The 19,056-nt window shown below is 47.4% G+C and overlaps 5 protein-coding genes and 1 pseudogene across 5 annotated transcripts; 4 read left to right on the plus strand and 2 right to left on the minus strand.

Annotated features, from left to right (window-relative positions):
* Window positions 1-491: 491 nt before the first annotated feature.
* Window positions 492-2,335, minus strand: LOC1277646 (protein phosphatase methylesterase 1). The gene is made up of 5 exons (XM_317121.5): window positions 2,109-2,335; window positions 1,760-1,952; window positions 1,588-1,697; window positions 1,155-1,466; window positions 492-1,090 (listed from the first exon to the last, which is right to left on the minus strand). The coding sequence occupies exons 1-5, from the start codon at window positions 2,183-2,185 to the stop codon at window positions 574-576; spliced, it is 1,209 nt and encodes a 402-aa protein (XP_317121.2). The 5' UTR covers window positions 2,186-2,335; the 3' UTR covers window positions 492-573.
* A 29-nt stretch (window positions 2,336-2,364) lies between these two features.
* Window positions 2,365-3,940, plus strand: LOC1277645 (GTP-binding protein 10 homolog). Its single transcript, XM_317120.4, has 4 exons — window positions 2,365-2,517; window positions 2,582-3,104; window positions 3,166-3,528; window positions 3,591-3,940. The coding sequence occupies exons 1-4, from the start codon at window positions 2,476-2,478 to the stop codon at window positions 3,815-3,817; spliced, it is 1,155 nt and encodes a 384-aa protein (XP_317120.4). The 5' UTR covers window positions 2,365-2,475; the 3' UTR covers window positions 3,818-3,940.
* A 135-nt stretch (window positions 3,941-4,075) lies between these two features.
* On the plus strand, window positions 4,076-5,595 carry LOC1277644 (UPF0193 protein EVG1 homolog). Its single transcript, XM_317119.3, has 3 exons — window positions 4,076-4,556; window positions 4,635-5,006; window positions 5,074-5,595. The coding sequence occupies exons 1-3, from the start codon at window positions 4,463-4,465 to the stop codon at window positions 5,229-5,231; spliced, it is 624 nt and encodes a 207-aa protein (XP_317119.3). The 5' UTR covers window positions 4,076-4,462; the 3' UTR covers window positions 5,232-5,595.
* Window positions 5,260-6,346, minus strand: LOC1277643 (signal recognition particle 14 kDa protein). The gene is made up of 3 exons (XM_317118.5): window positions 6,168-6,346; window positions 6,016-6,088; window positions 5,260-5,931 (listed from the first exon to the last, which is right to left on the minus strand). Exons 1-3 carry the CDS (start codon window positions 6,189-6,191, stop codon window positions 5,699-5,701), a joined length of 330 nt encoding a protein of 109 aa, XP_317118.5. The 5' UTR covers window positions 6,192-6,346; the 3' UTR covers window positions 5,260-5,698.
* A 393-nt stretch (window positions 6,347-6,739) lies between these two features.
* On the plus strand, window positions 6,740-9,928 carry LOC1277642 (zinc finger protein 431; annotated as a pseudogene).
* A 124-nt stretch (window positions 9,929-10,052) lies between these two features.
* LOC1277641 (ovarian-specific serine/threonine-protein kinase Lok) lies at window positions 10,053-11,907 on the plus strand. The gene is made up of 5 exons (XM_061658600.1): window positions 10,053-10,276; window positions 10,355-10,512; window positions 10,585-10,935; window positions 10,997-11,177; window positions 11,242-11,907. The coding sequence occupies exons 1-5, from the start codon at window positions 10,153-10,155 to the stop codon at window positions 11,769-11,771; spliced, it is 1,344 nt and encodes a 447-aa protein (XP_061514584.1). The 5' UTR covers window positions 10,053-10,152; the 3' UTR covers window positions 11,772-11,907.
* The last annotated feature ends 7,149 nt before the right edge of the window (window positions 11,908-19,056 follow it).

The following is a 19,056-nucleotide window of genomic DNA, read 5'->3' on the forward strand; positions in this document are numbered from 1 at the left end:
GCCATTGATCTGTCAAGAATGCACGAAACGGCGAATTCCATGAATGACCGATAGCCCGTTGGCACGTTATGAGAAATTTATTCCACCCTTCGGTGCCACAAAAGCGTGTGTGAGTGTGTGTACGACCCTTGAATAGACCTAACAGATGGCAGCTCGGAATGGGGTGCAAATGAAGGGAGAAAAAGCTTTTTTTAATTGGACGTTAGTTGTTTAATGCCGCGTTCTTTGCGGTCAGGCTTGTAAACAGTCACCTTTCGGTGATGGGGAGGAGGCGCGTTAATTATACCGGTGGTCTTAGGGTAATGTAATTATAACAAGTGAATCATTTATCGGAATGTGTGTGCTCAATCAAAGTGTTACGCTTGATTGGAACTACCCTTTTGCAATTTTTCTTCGCTGGAATGATAATTGTAATGTGATATGAATGGGGAGCAGAACAATGCACAAGCTTTACGTGCTTTCAGGAAGCTAAAATCCGAAACAACATTGTGTCACCTAAAATCATAAATAGAAAATGTATTTGCTTACTTAAGAAGAGAGAGTGAAAGCATAAGTTCGGCGCTTCTAGGCCGTTTAACACGCCGGCATATGCTTCAGGAACTGTCCGTCCGCTGTCGGTTGCGCGAAACGATTCCGTATCAAGTACGTCGCCAACACTTCGGCCACCTCGTGCGGCCGATCCTCGTGCACGGCGTGGCCACAGCGGGCCAGCACCTGCAGCTGAAACTTGCCCTGCATCTGGCCGACCGTTAGCGCACGATCGAGATTGTCGATGCCGGCCAGCAGCAGCAGCTTGGGCACGTGTATGTCCAGGAACTTTTGGCTCAGCCCCGAAAACCATCCCTCCCAGTACTTTTCCGACTTGGAGAGATCGATGCGCCAGGCGTACTTGCGCAGGTTGACGGCGGAGGCGGCGGCGGCGGCGGCCGGTGCATTGCTGGCAGGATCGGTTTCTGCTGTGGCGCTCGCCGTATCGCCACTTTCCGCGTCTTCCGCGATGGCATTGGGGTGCTTAAATTCAAGCTTTTCCTCCGACGAGCCTTCCACTTTAAGGGGCAGCTCGTTCGTTGCCAGCTGTTTTGTCTCGATGCTGAAAGGTGAAGAAAAGCGTTTAAATTTCATATCCTAATAAGAAGACAAACGATAGAACTTACTTTATAATCTGTCCCGGCATAGAGACGCGTGCCGAATCGACGTTTCGTACCTGGCCGCTTCGAACGCACCACTCGATCGCGTGCTGGATGCTTTTGAACGTGCTCGGACGGGATCGGAGGAAACTCTGCATGCTGGCCAGCGCTTCCAGCGCCGTTCCTTCCACGACATCGATCACAACCACACCAATCAGGGTCGGTAGCACGAACGAGTTGGCCGCATGCACGCATATTGCACCGCCCATCGAGTGTCCCATCAGTATGATTGGCGGGGCGGATTCACCGTACATCGCTTGCATCACGTCCCCGACATCTCTGCCCGTTTCGCGGCGTAATCAAATGAAAAGATAAAATTGCATGATTCTTCAATCTCGCTTATCTGAAGGGGATGGAGGAGAAGGAGGAGGAAAGTCAATTTAAACGGGAATTCACATACGTGGCTAGCCGTTCTGCTGATAGGTCGTCTTCTTCTTCCGTGTACGTATCGCCGTGTCCGCGGATGTCGATTGCCAGGCACTGGCAGTGGATCAGTTTCGTTACTTCACTCTACAAACAGAAAATAATGATCTTAACAGTACAAGAGGATGAATCCAAGAGGCTTTTCTTACGCTGAAATGAGCCCAGGACAGGGCGGAAAACCCTCCACCGTGCAGCAGAACGAGCAGCGGCGCGCCGGCTTCGGACGGAGCGGACAGATACACCCGGAATTTCCCCTGCTTCGTCTCAACGTCCTTCTTTTCTGCGAAGAACTCATCCCACATCAGTGGATTGTAGTCCGTCTGACGCCGAAAGCCACGATCGCTGTAGAAAGGGAAAGGATGAAAAAGTGAAACACAACAAATCGGAATCCGCCACACGCAACAGGGTCATCGCACGGGCAGGAAAAATTGGGGTCGTGAAAATTTAATGCCGTAAGCTGATGATGGCGACGGTGGTATGCCTTCTCTGTCTTCTTACCTCGGCTTGGGGAAGCGCGGATTCGGACACATCGGTGGCAGTCTGGACTTCATCATAACACGCTGCAAGTTGGACATATGAACCGGGCAGAACGTTGCCGGGAGTTGGTAAACACTCTACACTTTTTATGGGCAACAAAACACTTTTGCTACATCGACCGCTGCTGCGGATCGGTCCGGCGGATAGCGAAAAATGCAATAAAAACATCCACTGACAGCCCGAGGAATGCGTGTGCGTGAAATGAGCCCAGTTGCTCCCGGCGAAAGGGCCAAACGTCAAACGGGATGTAAACAAACGTGATCCAAAACAAACGAGCACGCGCATATTTCCGGGTTTTCTACGCCGCTATGCATTTTTGATAAGAAAGATGGTTTTTATTCAAAATTATCTGTTAAAATCGGTCAACAAGGTAACGTATTATGTGATATATCGAGTTAGTTACATTTATAATGTATTTTTCCCTCCCTTTTTAGCCAATCCGTAACTACCTAAAGAGCCGGTTCCTGGACACACTGCGGATAACGGCGAAGGGTGGCCACGGGGGAAACGGACTGCCCAAGTACGGCGGTGTCGGCGGGCAGGGCGGTGCGGTCTATTTCGTCGCCAAGGAGGGGAAATCGCTGCGCGATGTGGTAAAGAAGTATCCGAACAAGCGTGTCGTCGCCGGCAATGGGGAGGAAAGCTCGAAGGCCCGAATACTCGGCCGGAGGGGTACGGACCAAAAGGTGGAGGTGCCGGTCGGAATACGGGTGTTGGAGCAGGAGACGGGGCTGCTTTGCGAGTTGGATGAGGAAGGTAAAACCTTTCTAGCGTCCGGTGGTGGAAGTGGCGGATGCTCGGGCAACTCCTTCCTCGGTAAACCCGGACAACTGCGTACGCTCACGCTGGACCTGAAGCTGATCGCAGACGTGGGGTTGGTGGGATTTCCTAACGCGGGCAAAAGTACACTCGTAAAAGCGATCTCGAATGCATCCCCGAAGATTGCATCCTATCCATGTAAGTGAATGGAGTGGATTTACAGTGAATTGTTTTTCAAGATGTTCTTTTTCAATGTTAGTTACAACGATACGACCGCAAATTGCAACGATAGAGTACGAAGACTACCGGCAAATAACGATAGCCGATCTGCCCGGATTGATCGAGGGAGCGCATGCCAACTTTGGCATGGGTCACAAGTTCCTGAAACACGTGGAACGAACCCGGCTGCTGCTGATCATGGTGGACGTGTTTGGGTTTCAGCTAAGCCAGCAGCACCAGAAACGGAACTGCCTAGAGACGGTGTACGCGCTGAACAAGGAGCTGGAGCTGTACGACAAAACGCTGCTCGATAAACCGTGCGCACTGATCATCAACAAGATGGATAAGGAAGGCGCCGTGGAAGAGATTTGCAAATATGAACAATATTTCCACTCGCTGGAGGGTAAGTAGGGCTAATTTCAGCCGACCGACCAAAGCAGTAGTACACCCCTTTTCCACTTTCAGATGGTCTTAAAATGTGTCCCGAAGAGTTGGTACCCTCCAAGCTGCTCTCAATCGACGCGGTGATACCAATATCCGCTAAAAGCATGAAGGAAATTGAAAAGGTGAAGCAAGAAGTGCGAACCATACTCGATTTGAAGGCCGAAGAAAAGCTGCAGGAAGAATCTTCGCTCGATAGGAACGAACAGTTGCAGCTGAAGCTAAGAGAACGAGGCCCCAAAGTTGTATGAAGGACAAGTGTTAAGGAATATATTTCACCGTGTTTTATAGAGATAGAAAAAAAAGTCAATAGAATCCCGTAACGACCCTTGCATTGCGCATATATGCGTATGTATGCGTGAGTGAAAAGGAAACAATGAGCGTATGTGTTTGTGTTAGCGTATTCTCTCACTCACTCCAACACAGCCGGAATAGCAACCGACGAAAGCAAACCTTCCCGGTCGCCCCCGGTTGCCATGGGAGACGTTTGCATTTATCGCCGGTTTTCTGAAAGCCATCATCGGCTAGCCATAAATTGTTATTGCCTCCACAGTGTGTGTAGTGCCTTCAACCAACCGTCCGAACCCGAATTGCGTGCAGTACTTTGTATGGAGGGGAGGTTTTGTTCCCCATCAACTACCTCCATACACGTACCCATAGCACAATTACTGTGTGTGCAATTGCAGCAGTAAGGAGTTTTTTTCCGTGCCTCCTTTTACCCCGAAACTTCTGTCCCAATCAATCAAACTTTCGTGAACTTATCCTTGGCGGAAAGACAGCCAGTCAGTGCCTCTCGGTGCCCAAGTAGGACACGACACGGATACACACGGGTGTTTGTGTTGTGCATTACATCACAGTACGCCGGAGTGCACACACCACCAGCCCAGCAAGACAGCATGGCGGACTGGCCCAGCCCGAGGGTGGCCCAGGGTGGCCTGTTTCATACGCCCAAAGCACGCTACACGAAGGAAACTCAAGATTTGATAAAAGGTAAAGCAATGATAAGGAGCAATTGCATGTCCGGAACGTTTTCTGACCAAAGTTTGTCCTCCCATGTTTGCCCTCTAGTTTTGATGGAAGAAGCAAAATTGACGATTCTGCAGCGCAACAAAATTAACTACCATCTGCGAAATGGCGAACCATTGCCGGTGCCGAAGGAGCCGAAGTTTGAGCAGGAGTACAGTAACTTTCTCCCGATGGCCATACCGCGGAAGAACATTAAGAAACGTTCACTGAACACCATCATCGAGAGTGGTGCGTTCGATGTGGAAAAGTACGTGCCGCACAAACCGAAGGAACCGATCGAAAAGCTGAAGCTCAAGCTGCAGGAGCAGATGAGCGGTATTAAGATCTTTCCGGACGATGGCCGCCGTCGGCGGGTGGTGCGTAGCAAGAGTGAAGGATGCATGGACTTTGTGCCGCCCGATCGGGCAAGTGAATGTAAGGATGTGGAGGGTTTTCGATTTGCATTTCCGCTTGCTGAACACGTGGTTTGGTCTTGTTGCAGTGCTCGAGGAAATCAACGAACGCGTCCAGTGGCTGGAAGAGATGGAGGCACTGGGCGAGGGGAAGAAGCATCGCGCCACTATCCAGCTGCAGATTGCGGAGAAGCTCAACGAACTCAAGCGACTCGATCGGGCCAAATCGCAGGAAAACGAAATTTAACCCGTGTATACACTTTTAGCGCACGTTGTTTGCAGTTTAAATTCACCTTCTCTTTTATATTAAATTCATTACACGCTTAATTCTACAGCAAAATTACACTGTCCATCTTCTTCGTTTTGCCAGCTCTGTGGGTGTGTGTGCGGCGGATCTCAAACGCGTAGGAGAAAAACAAAACACACAGTTCGGTGTTTGACGGTGATTTGGATCCGGCCTCGCACGAAAGTAAGGAAGTAGGGAACGGAAGCAATGCAACAGAAAGAGACTGTTCCCAATCAAAATGAACGAATAAAGAAAATGCACTAATGATTTCCGTATGTGTGTGCCGTACCACATTGCACCGCGTCCATAGATAAACTAGCGAACACTTTAAAATAAAACAAAACACCACGCGGTTAGCCCTGCGCTGTTTGTTGCGCACTCCCGGGTGGAACGTATCCGATGAGTGTTTCGCCCTGTGACCAAACGCACTATCCCTGGGCCGCCTTGGCTTTGTTTTTCACTTTCTTCACCTTCTTCAGCCCGTCCATGCTGGACTTTAGCACCTTCGAGTACGATTCCATGAACTTGGCCACCTCGTCCCGCTTCACCACGGTCGAGAGCTTCTTCGCACCGGACCGGGCCCGGATCAGGCAGCTGTACTCGGCGGGTGTCGGCAGGGGTGGCTTTCCTTCCCGCGGCTTTGGCCGGTCGTGCCCATCGTCTGCCAAAATGGAGGTCAAGGAGGGAAATCAATCGTTAGGGGTTTTTTGTTGGTGAAAGCCTTCTACACGTGCAGGCTACTTACATCGTTTTATTGTGACTGTGAAGGAGGAATCTTTTCGGGCTGATTGTGCTAGCAGGGTAAGCTTCGACAGGAACTGTGAATGGGAAGGTGGGGTTAGCGAACATGGCCGTAGTGTAATTGACCCCGGGCGTTCCGATACGATTAGTATTTACCTCTTCATTAGTTAAAAGAACCATTTTAACAACTGAATTTGATAAAAATTTAGACGAGCTTTCGGCTAAAAACAAATTGTGGTCGTGGTCAATTTTTGAAAGGTTGGCACGCGGTTAGTGATGGGCGCACTATGACGGATCGGATAGAATCCGATCGAGCGCCGGGAGGGATTTTTTTTGCTTTATTTCTAAAAAAATTGAAGAAAGATTTGTTGGAAAAATAGTAAACAAAAATCAGGCGCAAATTCTCAATTTCCTTGAAATCCAATTTCAAATTCAACAGCAAATGAAAATATTTTGTATCGGAATGGAACCATCGTTCCGTTTTTATTATGATATGTGTATACGGTGCTATATAGAAATCTAATTAAACATAATGAAGGACTTTACAAATAATTCAGAAAATAGTTCTGGGTTTCTGTACACAAATGTTGATTCTAAATTATAATCGAATTCGTTTGATATCGTAAAAATAGAATTGAAAGATCATCTTGTCAGGTCATTCAGAGAGCCGTGTAAATGCTGCTTAATTTAGTACAGCTTTTGACATTGATTTGTTTACATCCAGGCTACAAGCTAAAGTTTTTCTGCGTAAAACAATCGCGGAATTATTGGTGTTCTTGGAATTTGAAGCAAATTGTAGGAAATTAACGTTATATCTCCAATGAACGGACTTGAGTGCCGTAATTAGATGCATTGAGTAGTGAAATGTGATGTACAGAAAGGTATTTGGAATATTATACATGAGCAGAAAAATACCCGCCAAGTGTACACAAATTGCTTAAAAGTAATTGATGGTGTTTATTAATTTTTAGCCACCAATATCGACGGTACAAGAAAACGGTCAAATACAGTCTCAGGAAAATTCACAATAAACTATTCAACTGAATTATCGCGTAACTAATGCTGTCGAAAAGGGTCGCCAACCACTCAAACACTCCTTTCCCGAGAACAAATGTAAAGTAAAAACAAAAACACAGCAGCGGGTCAACAATCTAATCCCTTTCTTATTTCTATTTCACAGCATGGAAATCGAAACACCCGGCAGGAGCATTGAGAAACGCTTTCAGTGCGACATCTGCAACCGATTCTACGCAACTCCGATCACACTGAAAGTACACCGCTCTCAACATACGGCCGACAAGAAGGAGCTGTGCGATTTCTGTGGCGCCAGCTTCAAGACCCGGGGCTAATTGAAAATACACAGACGCGTGCATACCGGCGAAAAGCCGTACAAATGTGATGTAAGTAGCATTTAACTCTATCGATAGTTAATTACTTCCTAACACCCTGTATCTGTTTGGTTGTTTAGAAATGTGGCAAAACATTCGCATACCGGGAGAGCCTGATCACGCATTCGACGACCCACACGAACGACAAACCGTTTGTGTGCGTGGTCTGTAATGCAACGTTTTCCTGCATCGGCAATCTGCTGAAGCATCGGAAGGTGCGGCCAGATAAGTGTGGGGCGGAGAGTGTGCCGATTAAGCGGATTGGACCACGGTTGACTAGAAAAAGTAAGCAGGATTCATATTGCTAGTGATTGTTTGCAGTAATTGGAATATTCTTGTCTTTAAGCCCTTCCGAATCTAACTGATAGGGATGCTAAACAAAGTAAGAGTAAAAAAGGATCAGCTCTACCTGAAACAACAGACCAAGAAGGGACAGAGAGATTGAAAAACTCCGAATTGGATGAGGAGCAGATGGAGGAAGCAAAATCACCTTCGGAAAGTATCGTCAATACAGTTCAGAAATGTATTCGATTGAGCGTCGAAGCACTTGAACCGTCGTTGATGGTTCAGGAGACTTTTCACACAGCCGAGTCGTCTGTGGAAAGTGATGTGGATGCCTTTTCCTATGAGGAAACTGACCTAAACGATGCAGATGAACCGACTGAGGTAGGCTATTGTATCATTTTACACTATTGGATGTATGTAGTAACATTTCTGTCTAATATGTTGTTAGCCAATGGCTGTGAATGACCCCAAAGAGGACGGATATGACGAAGATAGCGAACAGCTGATGGAAGTAGTTACAACTGGTGAGGGAGATCGCACATCGGTTTACCTCATTAGCTATCAAGATGGGTCGGATGAACTTGATTCTCTAGCTAATGCTGTCGAATTTGATGATTATGAAAGCGATAAACTAGAAAATTCGATTGAGATGATGTCCGCTAGAGAAGAGGATGATGATAATTGGCATGTAGAATCAGATCAGTCGTCCTATGAAGCTTCAGAATCGCCAAAAACAAGCACCAAACGCCACACAAGCCAATCTTCCACGAAAAAAGTCAATGTAAAACTGGAACCACCTGACGAAGAGACGATAAAGCGTAATAAGGAGTTGTTGGATGAACAAATGAGGTACGTTCTACCTTCACACATTTCCTATTATCTACCAGAATGTGGTATACATTCTTCTTTTGTTACCATTTCAGGCAATTGCATGAGTTATCGAACTCGATTGATGGACGCTACCGGTGCAAACTGTGTCCACAGCAGTACAACACGCTCTACACGATGGCACGCCACTTGGAGCGTGCTCACGAGGTGCAGCAACATCTTGCCCGAGAAAAGCTGCAGTACGCGCGAAATACCACACTAAAAGAGTGCAAATATCGCTGCAAGTACTGCGACCAGCCGTACGTAAATGCAGCCTGTCTGGCCAAACACCTACCAAAGCACGGCCAGGATGGACGGTTAATACACAAATGCCCCTGCTGCGATCGGTACTTTGCAACGGAGACGGAGCAAACGAAACACACCCTCGAACAGCATCGTGAACGGGTGGAGTGCACCCTTTGCCAGAAGCTGTTCACAAAGCCCGACTGTCTGCAACGGCACGTGCGTTATGCGCACAAGACGAAACGCCGCTCGAAGTACATCTGCTCCAAGTGTGGCAAAAGCTTCCCCTCGGTCACCAGTCTGTCCGATCACGAGCGTGCCAACTGTGGCACGGAACCGATCTATCAGTGTGCACGGTGCGAGAAGCACTACGCCAGCTACAGCTCGCTCAAGATGCACCAAACCGTGCACGACAATGTGCTACCGTACGTGTGTGGCTGCTGTGGGAAAGCGTTCCGCACGAAGGGACAGCTGAAGGTGCACGAACGGGCCCATACGGGTGAGCGACCGTTTGAGTGCGACATTTGCTCGCGATCGTTTCCTTACCGCGAGTCGCTGATGACGCACCGGACGATACATACGGGCGTTACGCGGCACGAGTGTACGGAGTGTTTGAGGAAGTTTTCGTGCTACGGGAATTTGAAGAAGCATCGACAGATACACCATAGTGTGGGGGATAAGGTGCAAAAGCGGCAAGAGGAGGGCAAAAGTAGTGAGGAACAAGATGGTATGGCGTAGGTTATGTAGAATAATTAGTTGAAGGTATGAAACAGTTTGATTTGATTTTTATGTTTAGTCCTAAACTGGCCTAGATTAGCTTGATAAGGTTCATTTCAAGCAAATGAATTACCAACAATAGCACTGATTATGGAGAAAAAAAAAGAATTTAAACGACTTAGAAAAACGTTCCAAATAAAGATTAGAAGAGCTATTTCAATATTTACCCTTCAATCCGATGAAATGCTCCTATTCCTTGCAATTTTAGCGAATCGAAAAAGCGGGACCATTGCCAAACGAAATCAACCACGTGGGAGATTAGAACACCACGTTGTTAGCGGAAGAAAATTGACAAGAAAAAAAAACGATGAATTTTCTGCGCATTTCTCATGATATCAAATAAAACCCTCTTACAAATACTTCCTCTATTATTTACTTGTTTGAAGGCCACTTTTTGTTGCAATAATTAATCATCCACATTGATTCCTCCAATGTGTGTACTGCGATGGGTCATGCACTACCAATTTATTTATCAAAGCAGGCTGTCGAGTCGGTCATAATCACAAAACCGTGTCAGAAGGAGTGGCGTGGAATGAGCAAAAAGCCAGCAATACACACGTTTTGCTTGTAGAATTACAAACATGGAAGAAATCGCCACCCAACCACTGGATCCGGAGACGATATCGATGGATTTACTCACAAGCCAAACGCCGCAACCCAGCTATGGACAGTTGGTGGGCAATTCAGCCCTTTTCGGAACTATTGGTGAGTATTTGGTTTTGCGGCTTGCACTCGAAACTCGATTTACGTGCCAATTTCAAGAACAATTTCATTTCGTTGCAGATCTGTGCAGTGAAAAATTTAACGTTGGACGCGATCGAAGATGCAGCCTGGCGATAGACGAAGTGCACTTTCCACTTCCGATACGCTCGTTCATCTCAAACATTCACTTCACTTTGGAGAAGGACCTCACGGATCGGTACACCCCTACGTACATCATAGTTAGTATGGTTGGAATGGTTTCCCTTCATTCAACACACATATTAGAGTGAATCTTCATTCCCACACGATAGGACAATTCAACCAACGGGACGTATGTTAACGGCAAGCTGGTTGGGCGCAATAATCGTGCGATCCTGCTGCCCGGTAGCACGATCTCGATCGCATGCTTTGCCAACATTTTCGTGTACAATCAGCCCGACTACCAAGTGCCGCCGGAAGTGGAATCGCAAGCGTTGAGAAAGCGGTACCACATTGGCCGGACGCTTGGGTCGGGATCGTTTGGTACGGTTTATATGCTGCATGACGTCACCACCTGCCAACCGTACGCGCTGAAGATTGTGAAGAAGCAGCGCTACGGGACGACCTTGAGAGGCTCGCCGTCGCTAACGAATGAGGCTTATATTATGAAGAAATTAAATCATGTAAGTCGATGCACCACAAATCGGAATTGTTTGAATTTGCTTGGAATTCCCCCCTTTCCAGCCGTGTGTGATTCGAATGTTTGACTTTATCAACGATCCCGGTTCGATCAGCATGGTGCTGGAGTATATGCAGGGCGGTGACCTGCTGACACGCATCATGGACAACGGTTACCTGCCCGAGGACACGGCCAAGTTTTACTTCTATCAGCTGTGTCACGCCATCCACTATCTCCACAGTAAGGGTGAGCTTTTAAGGTGGTGTTGCTACTCACATTGCATACTTTAAGGCGCCATTTGCAATTACAGGCATCACACATCGGGATTTAAAACCAGACAATATTCTGCTGAAAGACAACGATGAGTACACGCTGATCAAGGTGTCCGACTTTGGTTCGAGCAAGTTCCAGGACCATTCCATCTTTATGCGCACCATCTGCGGCACGCCAGAGTATGTAGCGCCCGAGGTGCTGGAATCGAGCGGCCAGAAGCTGTACACCCGGCAGGTCGATGTGTGGAGCCTCGGCGTGGTGCTGTACACGATGCTGAGCGGTTTGCTGCCGTTCGGCACCATGAACGGGATGACCGATGCGGCGGAGCTGGTGATGCGCGGCAACTTCAGCATGGCTCAGCCGGTCTGGCGCACCGTACGATCGTTCCGCCCCAAGAAGCTCATCTACGACATACTGAACGTGGACCCGGACGAGCGGCCATCGGTAGAAATGCTGCTGGACAGCGTGTGGTTTCGCAACTCGGACGTTGTGCAGCATGCACAGGCGATGATGAATCTAGCCAGTGCGGCGTCGTACAGGGGCAGCCCCGATGAGAATGCCTTTTGAGAAATTAAATTGAATAATGGGCGTGTGGGGTGAAAACCTTGACCTATGTTTAATGGGTTTTGGAATCGAAATAAAAACAGCGAGCTACGCATTTTCAAATTGCTCTGCTGCTTGCACGTTTTGCGCTCTGTGTCTAGCCCCGACACCCTCGTCTATTCTGTGCCGACGACACTAAGCTCTTGGGAGCCATTTGTCACGTAAAGTAAGACAGAGGGTATTGTGCAAGAGACACCTGAGCTAGAGAGCAGCTTATTGAGCAGCCCCAAAAAGAACCATCATCGAGCAAAAGCGGTGTCCTCGGTGTGTCCAGTATCCAAACCATAATCTAGACCACCAGACCCGAACCGTTGCCTAGAGCTGATGGCATAAATAAACTTTCCAGTTAAACGAGCGACCACTTCGAGGAGTGGGGTAAAAATATCGAAAATGACTTCCATTCGATTCTTCCACACCTGGGATCCAGCTGGCTGTTTTACAACCATTGTCTTTGCCTTCGTTTCGACAGAGCGCCTCGTTGCGCGACTGATATTAAATACAAGCAATAGGAACGGCTACATATGTGAAGCATAAAACAGTGCGAAAAACGATGAGCGTGCACAAACTTTGGACGCCCGCCCCCCGAGCCCGCTGGTACGGTAAATTCGACAAAGGTAGGATTCCATTCTTAATCTTACCTTTTTTCGCTTGGAAAACACCGTTGTCGTTCGCTCGCACCGCCTCCAAAAACGAATGAATGACAACCTTCAAAACGAACCGGAGGACTCCCTGGAGGGTAAGAGAACTCAAGCATAGACACACACATGCCCTTCCCATGGGGGGAAAGAGGGGTGAAAGCAGTTGTCTTCCAAAGTTCCGGTTGGGCTGAGAAAAGGGACGAAAATTGATTATGAGCTTACACGATGACAATGGTAGGCCGATTACGTTGGTTCCGGCAGTGGCGAGGAGGGAGGCCAAACCCGTAATCCTACCTCCTGATGGGACATCACCCCTTCCGAGCGACGATAGATGATGAATAACAACAACAACAAAAAAGGTATGCCAAAGCGCGTTAAAGGTTGTTAGGACACGCGGTACACATACACTCCCGGGTGCGCAAAACCGGAAGGAAGCGCGCTGGTTCCGCTGGTGATGGATGGTGTGTACTGCCAGTTCACTACGGATCGTCCTTGAAGCGGGCATTGCAGGGTTTTCCAGGAGTTCTCATAGCTGCGGGACACTTTATTGACCCATTTCTTACATGAAATGAACTTATTGTAAGGCGAATTGGACTGTCTAGCACCCTTGTTGGATAAATCCAATAGGAATTTCCAACGTGCCTGTTGAAAATGGGTTGCTATAGAGTGCAATTGGAATTCCAACATATAAAGTTCACTTCCAATGGGAAAAAGTCAAGGATGTGTCCCACAACTCCCTGGAAAACCCTGTATACTGGGGAAACACTTTTGAGAAGGTGTAATGTTGTTCCTGCTTGCTCGGAGTAGTTTTGCACACGCACACACGCAACGAGACGGCTACTGACCACTGAGGCATATTAATACAGGCCATTAAAAAGTTGATTATACAGTTCAGACAGTTTGTGGCAGTACGTAAAGCACAAGATGGTCGAAAAAGAATCGTCTTCTAATTTGTTTCTTCATTTACCTTTTTTCTTATACGAGTTTTTCGTCGTGACTTCGTTCTAGCTGTCCCTCGACTCTCTCGACCTTCAACCCTCGTGGGGAGGAGGTTCCACGCTGACGAATCACCATTAGCCTCCCCTTCTACCGCATGTGTAGGATGTGCTTGGTGTAATAAAAAATGTTAATCAACTATCTATTAACGAAAGTCCTTTGCACCGCCATCCCAGAACGGTCGGACTAGATGACGTGCTGGAGCGGCAGTGTTGCGTAGCCCGGCTGGTTGCGTGTGGCCAGCAACCGACCATTTCTTCTGCGTCATTGCCAAACATGATCATGCGTTGCGTTTACGCGAACTGCTGCAAGAGAAGGAGAGCATAACACGACAAAAACTGTCTTGAAGGGAGTGGAGAGGGAAAAAAATCGTTCCAGTAAAGCCACACAAACAGCAGGAAAGCTGTTTCTCGCATTGAGAAGAAAGCTGTCTATAGAAGGAGGAAAAACTCACCACCGGAAGTTAGCATTATAGCAAGCAAACAAACAAAAAAAAACTCCACCGCAAAGAAGCTTCTCTCGGGCACACATATGCACACAAAAAAAAACAAACGAGTTTGGCCTCCTGCTGGCATAAATGGCACCCTCGGAAGAGCGAAACGAGCATCAACCATTGACAGCACAGCATTCGTGCAGCAAAACCGTATGCCCCGGATGTTGCCACACCGGCGGAAAAGGCGGAAGTCCAATGGGGCAGAGCATCATCGTGCTTCAGTGCTTCTCACTTACTACTACGCACGCTTCCCGAGAAGAATAATAGAAGCTCCCGAGAAGGTGTGTGTGTGTGATCGAAAGGAGCCGTTCTTCGCATTCTAATCGACACCCGGCCCACATCCCACCCAGTATGACTCTAATGGGTGTCCACCCCGCCCGCTCCAGAGGTTATTCATTGACCTTTACGGCAGCACTGGAGCAATAGAGCCGTAACCATACCCCCATGCCGAACAGACGGATTTAAGCAGCGATAAAGATAAAGGTTTTGCCCTTCCTTCTGTTGGTGCTGACCAGTGCGCTGTCCGGCTTTTGTGCGATGGCGTAACGACGCCACTGCAGACGTAATGGGCGGCGGTGGGGCAGGGCAAGACAGCTTTCACATTCTCTCAAAAGTCCTTCAGGATGGGGGCACGCTTTTGGAGCGCACTCTGCGGGGGGGGGGGAAGGCTTGCATAACTGTCCACGCACGGGGAGGAGGGGGGTTTGTTAAGGACAGGTGAACCGTAAATTAATATCCATCCCAATAATGTAGGTGAGGTCAGCCACGACAGAGGCCACGACGATGATTGACGCAAACGGTCCACAAAATACACGCCACTTGCACGGACTGTTCCGTGCCTCAAGTACCGGTACCTTCTTGTCGTGTGTTTTGTTGTTTCTTCCTTTAATTCCTCAAGCAAGCATAACTGTCCTCAATAAATTTTAAGTAATGGGTTTACAAGTTTAAAGCTCCCGGTCGGTCGGTCGGTCGGTCGGTCGGACGAAACCGAGCTTTTACTAGCGCTGCTCCGTCTCGTTCGTGACTACAAGAATTAACCATTAAACAATTAAGCAACGTCGCGACACGAACACGCACCGGGCACTGCACGTGATACAGCTGTGGCGTGAGCAAATTTTAATACCCAATTCCATAACCACTAACTCACCGCTCAGCCAGTCATAACGTGGTATGTGGCTGTTGTTGTTGTTGTGCTGGTTTGATGATGGACGAGGGAAACAGGAATCTTGCAGCATACTTTTCTATCTGTCCCTTGTGTTGTGTAGTGTTTCCATCGCCCTGATGGGCACAAAACCTCACAACGGCGGGCCCACACAAGACACAGCAACCTCACTGTGAAGGAATTGGGTTTTATTCCCTAACCGGGGTCTTTTTGGTCCGGTCCACCGTAGCATCGCCAGGCAGCGGCAGCGTGCAATGCAAAACGAGATTAAGGAGGAAGATCCCGCGCTGGCCATTATTAATGTATTGTATGTGCGAAGAATAACGAAGGCGTGCTGTGCTGGTTGGTTCAGCAGTGTTGTTGCTCCAAAGAGAGCTTTCTCGAATTGAGGGTACGGGGTAAGCAACCAACAAACACAGTGATTGATGAAGGAGAGAGCAGAGTGTGCAGAGAGCGTGCGGTACATTTTGATATCGCGCTTCGGATGCCGATAATGGCGATATTGGCGATCGTTTACATTCGATGGCGATTTAAATATTGCTGCAATGTGAGGGTGTTCGTCCGATGGGGTGACATTTTATGAATGAGGGGTTGTGTGCATTTTGATTGCATGACTGTGTCCGCTTGAATGTGAAATACAGGTATTCCCCGATATATACGCTACTAATGTGGACCGGAGGCAATACCGTGTCTCGAATATTAGAGTAAGTCGAATTTCGAGGTTTTCAGTCAAATTATAGCAAATTTTCGCATAATTTTGCTTGAAATGGTAGGTTTTTAGCCTTTTTATTAGTTATAGGATCTGATTTTAAGTGAAGATCACAATAATGTACCTTTTAAAATGGTTTTTAAAATTCGACAAAAAGGGAATTTATTTTGCATTTGTCATTTCATACATCAAATCAGTACAATTTGCTAGAAGAACTGTCAAATTTAGAAAATAGCGTATAGCGAATTCGCGTATATCGAGTATGGCGTATATCGAGTATGGCGTATATCGGGGAATACCTGTATAGTTAAGGAACGCTGTATCCATTGCATACATTTAGGAGCATTTGTCACAGAGACTTTAAACCGCTAACAAACTCAAAAATTCCTTCGCAAAATGCTTGGTTGCAAACTTATTAGTCGCAAAATTGTTGGTCGCAATCTTCTTGGACGAAACATGCTTGGTCGCAAACTTCTTGTTGGCAAACTTTTTCGTTAAGAGGTCTGAGCTTAGTTGTGTACTTTTTGCCATAAGTTATACAATTTCATGACGGTAGCCGAAGCAATACCATTGATGATCACACTATTAGGGATTTAGGCAAAAATTTTGCCTTCATTTAGGCTCTCATCATCACATTGAGAGCAAAAGTATACTTACGCTTCGTTTTATCGATTCTCTCCCTCCAACCAACCGAATAAACATACGTTCACCGTTTAGGTTTGTAGCACGCGTGCTAGCAATAAAAACTAATCCATCCGTTACACGTGTAAAACAATCCACAGAACAGCGTCAGAACAGCTGACAGAAACGTGGAGTGGCATGCGATTTAAAATCGTCTGCCGCTTGCCACTCGTGGTGGCTTCAAACTGGGCCACCTCAACCATCGTGAATAGTCAGGTCTACCTGTGAGTGTTTCTGTGTAGTAGTACTTGCTTGCAAAGTTTTTCCACTTCCTTTATTAGCTGACTGCTGCTCATTTTTGCCCTGTTCCCCTGCACACACTGTACAATTGTCCATGTAAATAAAGTCAAACATCAAACAGCGTACACACATACATACACCTGCACAGAGTCGCGATGTTTTGTAAGGCCAGCATTAGGGTTAATTTGTGAAATATCCCATTTTGGTTGATTGTTTGGATGGATGGGACAGAGAGAAACACGGAGCGGTGCGATACGTGTTGTTTCGTGCCGTTATTGTTGTGAGCTTCCAGCTCGAGGACCACTTCTTACAACTGCTTCCCGAACCGTCGTGCCATATCCAGTAAAGGAAGGCTCGTGCCATATAATTACATCCCATGCAGTTAATCGAGCTCGTTCGCACAGGCAAGTTCTTTCGGCAAGTTCCTCCCTAAGTCCGGCCTGTTTGATTCTTGCACGGCGTAAGGGAGGCGCACAGAATGCAAAACTTCTACTTCCTTCTGGTACTACTGCTACTACTACTACTACTACTTCCACTACCACAGTAACGGCTAGTACCTTTACCTTTTATCGATGCTTTTCACGCCGATTCCGTGAGCAGTCAGAGTGTGGCCAAACATGAAAATAATTGCCAATACGTGGCCTGATTCCCTGTTTGCCGTGTTTGGGACAGCAGCAAGACAAGAAGCGGTACAGAAACCGGCGGCGGTATGGAATGGTCCCGGTCCGGAATGTTCCTTTTAATATGGTTGAAGCAAGGAGCAACACGGGGCAGAGTGAGAGCAAGCAAAAGAAAAAAAACAGAAAACGGAAGGTTAACGTTCGCTAGAAGGACGACCGGTTTTTGTGTGGTGCGTGCCCTTTTCCAGCGTGCGGCAAAGAGAACGCTTTATGGAACCAACCGAACCGACCACAGAACAACAGTTTCGGGGGTATGTCCCGTGTAGAATGATTTACGACGGCCCTAGGAGGCCACCACTCGGGTCGGGAAGAGAATGACGCTCTGTATGGCCATTTAAGCGGGCAGTCAACTTTTCGCAAACACACACACCACGAGGCAGCATTATGGCACGGGAGGGATTCCTGGAATGTTCTCGGTTCCTCGATGGTTCCTGAGAAAACACCTTAATCGTGTGCGTGCGGTTCGAAAGCAAATGTGGGCGACCGGACGGTTGTGGAGCGACGTTTGAAAAGTCATTGTCAATTTGCCGGGGATTGTGGGTCAATTTAGGATGATAACCTTGGAAGCTTGGTCTCTTGGTCGTGCGTATGGACAAAATGACAAAACGGGGAAGGACGATAATGGTTTTTATGACAATTTGAGGCAAACGTAGGAACAGATTTTTGCTTTCTGGTTAAAGCCTTAACGGCTCTTAAGTTTTAAACGGCGTCATAATGGAATCCCCTGTTTATGAACAAATGAGTGTTTAAATGGCGGGTTTGTGCACTCGGACAAATAATATAACCTTCAACAAGAGGAGCACATTGCCTTCTAATTCCTCAGCAAGTGTTCATCCATGCTATTATCGTGCCATTCTGAACAAACATCTCCTCGCAATCGTTGTTACTAAAGATATGTTCCGTCGATTGCATACATTTAGGCGGTTTCACAGCAGAAAGCTTTTCGAGAGCAAACAAAAGCCAAATTGTATTCTTTAATTATTGCAATTATTAGTCAATAATTGGAACAACTCTCATGCTTAGTATTCACACCAAAACCTCGCTAAAATACTGTGCGCTTCCCAAAAACACACAGACACCATCACGAACAAACAAAAAAAAAATACGAGCAGAACAATTCGTTTGCACTCTAGTGGCATTTTTTAGGGCATCGAACACTGGAGGGGCAATTTTCGCTAGGAGCATCATGCATCATCGACAACATTGCGCTAGACTGCACCATTCCGATTTCACCACGATTTCGAAGCTTACGCTGAGGTGTGGGAGTAACTCTCGGGGTCCCGTGCTCCGTACTCTTCCATACAGCTTTTATACAGTACGGAGCGAAGGCGACTCAGCTGAATGAAGAGTGTACGGTTTGGTGCGGCAAGGTCCATCCTCCGGGGGGGAGGATGAAACGGCACACTTTACTACGCGTTGGAGTAGGACGTTGTTTGTAGCGATATTTTGCAGGGGAGCTTTTCGTTGGCAGTGAGTTGATGTACTCTCTTTCATTCTCGCTCTCTCTCCGTAGTGTTCACACAAACACACATGTCTTGTTTGGTTGTGGTCGTGGCACGGTATTTGGGTCGAGTTGGATTTGTGACACCATTGTCTCATTATCCTGCCTACGTTGTAGGCTCCGTCGTGGGCTCCTGCAGTACCGTCTCT

The sequence above is a fragment of the Anopheles gambiae genome, chromosome 3, assembly GCF_943734735.2.
Source record: "Anopheles gambiae chromosome 3, idAnoGambNW_F1_1, whole genome shotgun sequence".
Lineage (NCBI taxonomy): Eukaryota > Metazoa > Arthropoda > Insecta > Diptera > Culicidae > Anopheles > Anopheles gambiae.

What these genes read in the sequence shown, in the direction of transcription:
- LOC1277646 (XM_317121.5), bottom strand. Translation starts at nt 2,185, where the DNA reads ATGTCCAACTTGCAGCGTGTTATGATGAAGTCCAGACTGCCACCGATG. An exon ending in TGTCCTGGGCTCATTTCAGC is followed by an intron (nt 1,698 to 1,759) that starts GTAAGAAAAGCC and finishes TTCTGTTTGTAG; the next exon opens with AGTGAAGTAACGAAACTGAT. An exon ending in ATGCCGGGACAGATTATAAA is followed by an intron (nt 1,091 to 1,154) that starts GTAAGTTCTATC and finishes TTCACCTTTCAG; the next exon opens with CATCGAGACAAAACAGCTGG.
- LOC1277645 (XM_317120.4), top strand. Translation starts at nt 2,476, where the DNA reads ATGGTTTTTATTCAAAATTATCTGTTAAAATCGGTCAACAAG. An exon ending in GAAGATTGCATCCTATCCAT is followed by an intron (nt 3,105 to 3,165) that starts GTAAGTGAATGG and finishes TTTCAATGTTAG; the next exon opens with TTACAACGATACGACCGCAA. An exon ending in ATATTTCCACTCGCTGGAGG is followed by an intron (nt 3,529 to 3,590) that starts GTAAGTAGGGCT and finishes TTCCACTTTCAG; the next exon opens with ATGGTCTTAAAATGTGTCCC.
- LOC1277644 (XM_317119.3), top strand. Translation starts at nt 4,463, where the DNA reads ATGGCGGACTGGCCCAGCCCGAGGGTGGCCCAGGGTGGCCTGTTTCAT. An exon ending in AACTCAAGATTTGATAAAAG is followed by an intron (nt 4,557 to 4,634) that starts GTAAAGCAATGA and finishes TTTGCCCTCTAG; the next exon opens with TTTTGATGGAAGAAGCAAAA. An exon ending in GCCCGATCGGGCAAGTGAAT is followed by an intron (nt 5,007 to 5,073) that starts GTAAGGATGTGG and finishes GTCTTGTTGCAG; the next exon opens with TGCTCGAGGAAATCAACGAA.
- LOC1277643 (XM_317118.5), bottom strand. Translation starts at nt 6,191, where the DNA reads ATGGTTCTTTTAACTAATGAAGAG. An exon ending in TTCTTTTAACTAATGAAGAG is followed by an intron (nt 6,089 to 6,167) that starts GTAAATACTAAT and finishes TCCCATTCACAG; the next exon opens with TTCCTGTCGAAGCTTACCCT. An exon ending in CACAGTCACAATAAAACGAT is followed by an intron (nt 5,932 to 6,015) that starts GTAAGTAGCCTG and finishes CCATTTTGGCAG; the next exon opens with ACGATGGGCACGACCGGCCA.
- LOC1277641 (XM_061658600.1), top strand. Translation starts at nt 10,153, where the DNA reads ATGGAAGAAATCGCCACCCAACCACTGGATCCGGAGACGATATCGATG. An exon ending in AGCCCTTTTCGGAACTATTG is followed by an intron (nt 10,277 to 10,354) that starts GTGAGTATTTGG and finishes ATTTCGTTGCAG; the next exon opens with ATCTGTGCAGTGAAAAATTT. An exon ending in CCACTATCTCCACAGTAAGG is followed by an intron (nt 11,178 to 11,241) that starts GTGAGCTTTTAA and finishes TTGCAATTACAG; the next exon opens with GCATCACACATCGGGATTTA.